The following is a 5,325-nucleotide window of genomic DNA, read 5'->3' on the forward strand; positions in this document are numbered from 1 at the left end:
GCGAGCTTTTACTTTGAAAAGTAAGAGTAGGGTTTAAAGTATTTTATTCCAGATGCAAGCTTTTATTTTGAAAAGTAGAAGCTGGTGGACGGCACAAGGCGGGACGGCATGACATGGGACGCTCCAGGCTGCAGCTATAAACTCTTGATTGAAGGCGACCCTCGCGCCTCAGTTACTGTTGAACAGTAAATGGCAGTAACTGACAAGGCGCGAGGGTCGTCAGTTTTTTTTCCATGACAACTTGGAGCAAAGGAAGTTTTGAGCCGTTTAGCTAGTGATACTACGCGGTTAAAAACAGAAATCTAAATTAAGTTTGGTCTCATTAATGAAAGAGACAGACACGTTTTAACACACATAAAAGGGTAGCACTGGAAAAAAAATGAAGAAAAGTAGCCTGTTGTTTAACTCGTAAGTTTACAGTTTTACAACAAGTGGACTTTTCAACACAACTTTACCATTAGCTAGCTAGTTTTAACTAACTTAAACGCTAGCTACAACACATCTAGCTACGCTAGTTATCTTACGTACCCAATGGTGGTTATACTAGCCTTGCTATCTGTTACGTTGCTATGTTATTTTGCTTTCTCCTAGATCTTCTCGAGCAATGAATTCCTCAGTTGCAGGAGTTCATCAAGTCAGCCAAAGTTCAAGAAACAAGTGGAGCTTTGCAGGTTCTCAAACCCGAAGAAGTGTCGGTGGCAGCAACAGGAAACGTAACATCCCCGATAGTACCAGTCAGACTCCTAGAAGACCAGTTCGGGTAACTTTATCTATTTAATTCAAACAACGATAACGCTAGCTATAATGTATAGAGAACTTTACATTTCTTATCACACTATTGCAGTTGATGTTGGTTTCCTCAATTTTTTTAATTGATTTTAACACGCATTCTTCAGTATTCTAGCTATGTAGGTAGGTAGGTATCATAGACTGTATATTATTATTAATATTAACGGTCTATGGTAGGTATGATACATTGTTTTGTAAAAAAAAAGTTTTTATATATCATTCAAGCTCAGCCTTATGTTAAGTCAACAAATAAGTAATTATAATCACAATGTTAGTGAAAAAATGATCCGAAGAAAATTAGTAAAATGAAAATAATTAAAAGTTACAATATTTCAGAGACAATCCTCACAATTCTGTAGTTAAATCAAAAATACATGCATATTGGAAGACAGAATATTAACTCTGTGTATGGGAAATTTGTCTATTAAGAGTTTAAGATAAACAACAAAATACAAATCTTTAATGTCTTTCCTCACATGTTACAGAATGCCACGTTTTACTGAAAATTCAATTCTGTATATCTGTCCAAACATATGTAACTTGATGATCATAAATTAAATGCTTAACTGATTCTGGCAGTGGTTCCGGTCTTTGCAGGTGTTGGACAATAATGGCATTGACGTCACTCCTCTGCCACTGTATCATGCAGAGCCAGGAGACATGCCTTCCAAACCAGGCAAATTCTTGGATGAACTCTTTTTCAGCTCAGAATCAGACCACTTAAAATCAGCTTCAAGCTCTTTTAGGTACCAGGTGGTAACATTCACATAAACCTTCAAAACTGATTTTATGTGTGGCTTGTTAGGCAAAAAGTAATAGTCACGCGTTTCTGACAGCAAAAATGTTCTCAGACTCAGTAATGCCATTGTTTTTCAGCTCATTTATGGGTAGCAGCCTACCATCCAGCCTATGTACCACAGCATCAAAGACTAAGAGGACTGAGGATAGTGTTCCTAAACTGGACATACCAATAATCCCTCCACCTCCAAGCGGTTACTATACTGTTTTTTGTTGTTGTTTTTTTTTCAATATACTATATGTTGTCATTATGTTTATTATAATCACTGTTTTGACCTGGTGTTTATCAAAAATTAATGCAGTTTTACATTGTTATTCTATATGCAGATTTTGCCATTTGCTGCAAAATATTGAAGTGAATCTACAGCTTCCTATTATGATCACATTTTTTGTGTTTGTAGCAGATAGTCTTTATACAATTAAATTCAGTATTTATATATAATTATTTTGTGTTTTTTCTTGCACAAAAAGGACAGAGGAAAAGAGACAATGTGAAACAACATGTAACAGAAGAGATGTTGGATGATGTAGTAGACCTCTACCTCACTGAGACAGATACCATTTCACTGTTTGACATGCCACCCCTCATCGTTATGTCAGAGGATGTTGATGATACAAAAGCCATTGAGTGAGTCCTATAAGGAAAGATCTGGAATGCACAACAGGGACACAAAGTAGCACTTAATGTCTTTAAATTTGGAACTGGCTGTCTTACAGTGTGTTAAGATGTATTTCAGTTTATTGTCTGTGCAAACATACCATTCTGTGACGTGTAGTACTGCTCTTTGGTTGTATCAAGCTGTTCACCATTTTCACCATGTGCTTACAGAGAGAGAAACCTTCAATATGCTGATCTCTGCAAGAAGAGAGTGGGCAACGATAAGTATGTGGAGCGATCAATGCAGACATTCAATGGAGCACCTAAAGAAAAACAGATCCAGACCGACAAGATTGTCATGGTGGATGAAGGTTAGGCTTAGGCTTTGCATACTTTTTTGGGGTTGTGTTTATTTAAGTAGTAGTAGACTTGTTCAGATTCATCAATAGGTATAGTGGGCACTGGGCAGGTAAATTAAAAGTTTTAAACCTTAAGATTATGTTGCTCAAATGTTCATCAATGATAAACACATGCAAACCAACCTGGCAGTAAGGTACTGGTTTAAAAAAGTCTTAACTGCTAAGTTTGCTGACAGCATTTTTTAGCTGATGTCACATGGTAATGTTTTAGTGAAAAGAAAAACCTCAACCGTAATGTGATAATCAATTGTTTTTAATTGAGATTTGTCAGATTAATGCAGTTGGCTTTTCAATCTCAGACTGTTGCATTTACAGTCCAAGGTTTTGCTACAGTATGTAGATAAAAATCAGTCATCAAAATATTTTGATGAGTTTGGCAGGACATTTAGTGATCAGGTTTTCAAAGTAGACAGCTAGTTGAAATTCTCTTGTGTCCACAGGCACGGTCGCTACAATCTGGGATATCTATGACTCTTTCTGTGGCCAAAACAAAAACCCTGAAAGTGAGAAGACTAACAATCCAGCGTCTACCGTGAACACCAGCAAAGGGAAGGAGAAGAGAGCAGAGAAGAGCAGTGGCACAGTCAGCACCATCAGCATAGGTGACCGTACCTCGGAGAACATTGACTCTGTTAATGTTCAGTCTTTGTCCCAGCAAAGGACTGGAGAGGTCTAAGAGTGAACACAGTTTTGCTATAACAGGCATGTATAATTTTTTTAATATTTTGTTTCCTCAGGCAGCAATTTAAATGCTGAATCCAATCCAGAGGTGATCATGTTGACAGAGTCATTCCAACACAGCTTATTAGTGATGGAGAGGAGCCTTGTGGCAAACTTCTTTCAACCCAAGCTGGCTGCTTATAGGCAGGTTCCTATAATAAAAGGTAAACTTTCTTTCTCACATTGTTGGTACAGATGCACCAGCCTGTGGATTTACACTCAGGACATTTGTCCTCTGCTTCAACTACAATAAAACATTTGGTCAGTTATTAAATGTAATGTTGATTGTGTCTGTGTGATTGAAGACCCTGACAGCACGGTGAACCCTGGGACCGAGGAAATGAGCGAAAAGGGTGAAAAAAGCTCTTCCTCTCCAACTCTGGAACGTCTCTGGGCTTTCAGCTGCAAGCTCACTACAGGATGGAACATTACCTGCATGGTCTGGAACAAGGAGAACCCGGTAACATAGACCAAAGATCAAAACACCCAAACCAGCTGCTGTTTATCAGCAGAACAATTCATTTACACCATTGTCAATGTAATTTTGTGTTGGAGTTTTTTCAATGTCTAAGCTAAAGTGATTTTGCCATTTGACTGCCTTCACTATTCATAGGCAACATTAAATACACATTTTAATCATGTTAATAAATCTGCAGTAAGCAGTTGACTCTATTTCAACTTTGCCTAGGTTGTGAAGCATTAATGCCAAGAAAAAAGACAAATTAATGATTGTCAAAACAGCAGAGTTGCCCTTGGTACCACTTAGAATTATAATGGGCAAACATTAACTTTTTATGGTTCTACTATTACTAGTCTTTGTTTAAAAAGTTGAATGAATCCAAATGTCTCACACTTCACCTAAAACTCAGTCTGTGCTCCCTGTAAGGATCTCCTGGCAGTGGCATATGGTGACTGTGTCTCCACCAACCAGAAAAGTTTGATCTGTTGCTGGTCCCTCAAAAACCCTACGGTATATTTATTTTTTATTGCCCTTTATTTACTTTCCATCTACATCTTCCTGTGCCCTATCTCAACTAGCTAACCATTATGTATTATGAGCTATGTAAATGCAGTCCATAGTTACTGCACAGTGATTATAAATATGTCCCCTGTGCAGTGGCCAGACCGAGTCTTCCACTGTCATAGTTGTGTGACATCGCTGGATTTCTCAGCCGACAACCCCAGCCAGCTGGCAGTGGGGATGTACGATGGCACTATAGCCATCTACAGTGTCCGGAGTCGGAACGTTGAGTGTATTGCCAACAGCAGGTGATGACTGTGGAGCAGGCAATTAAACTCTCACATTACATGAAACAAAAGTTACTATTGGAGAAAACCTCTTTCCTCTTAGCTTTCTTAATATTTCTGTTTTATAGTGAGTGTTCCAAAAGGCACCTGCATCCAGTGTGGCAAGTCAACTGGAGCAAACAAGAGATTACATTGTCAGGGGACGACAGGATAGAAGCGCTCGTTGCTGTGTCGGCAGATGGCAGGATTACCAAGTGGCTCCTCTGCGGCAATGGTCTTGAGTGCATAGGTACTGTTGTCTGCAGCATGCTATGGTTTCAACAGTTGAACACATATGATTACACAATCTAACACGGAGTATAAGTATATGACATACATAGTATATTCAGAGATAAGCAGTGATATTTTTACTCATTGGCATAACCCTTGGCCAAACATGGCCAAAAAGGCAGGAAACCAACAAAGCTCAGTATTAATTCTATCACTTGAACTGATGTTAAAAAGATAATGTTGGTTAATTGTTTTACTACTGTGGAACGTTAAAGACAGTTTTGAAAGTCTCTCGTAAGAATTATTTACAGCCAAACCTTGTATAGCAGTTGGGGCTGCACGATTATGGCCAAAATGATAATCACAATTATTTTGATCAAAACTTTGATCGCGATTATTCTCACGATTATTTGTTGATTTTAACACAAAAAAATGTTTTTATCGTCACATAGGCTATTTATAACTGCGAGAGGGAGTGTGATG

General features: G+C 38.3%; 1 protein-coding gene across 1 annotated transcript in view; it reads left to right on the forward strand.

The window, feature by feature from the left end:
- Positions 1 to 90: 90 nt before the first annotated feature.
- LOC116694279 (WD repeat-containing protein 78) overlaps positions 91 to 5,325 on the forward strand; it is a gene marked incomplete at its 5' end in the record, with an annotated part of 8,693 nt that continues 3,458 nt past the window's right edge. Inside the window, 12 exon segments of the mRNA XM_032523904.1 lie at positions 91 to 408; positions 592 to 760; positions 1,387 to 1,535; positions 1,666 to 1,781; positions 2,059 to 2,215; positions 2,417 to 2,556; positions 3,045 to 3,206; positions 3,342 to 3,488; positions 3,630 to 3,784; positions 4,211 to 4,294; positions 4,442 to 4,593; positions 4,701 to 4,861. Of these exon segments, the coding sequence (XP_032379795.1) occupies positions 380 to 408; positions 592 to 760; positions 1,387 to 1,535; positions 1,666 to 1,781; positions 2,059 to 2,215; positions 2,417 to 2,556; positions 3,045 to 3,206; positions 3,342 to 3,488; positions 3,630 to 3,784; positions 4,211 to 4,294; positions 4,442 to 4,593; positions 4,701 to 4,861 (1,621 nt within the window).

The sequence above is a fragment of the Etheostoma spectabile genome, chromosome 8, assembly GCF_008692095.1.
Source record: "Etheostoma spectabile isolate EspeVRDwgs_2016 chromosome 8, UIUC_Espe_1.0, whole genome shotgun sequence".
Lineage (NCBI taxonomy): Eukaryota > Metazoa > Chordata > Actinopteri > Perciformes > Percidae > Etheostoma > Etheostoma spectabile.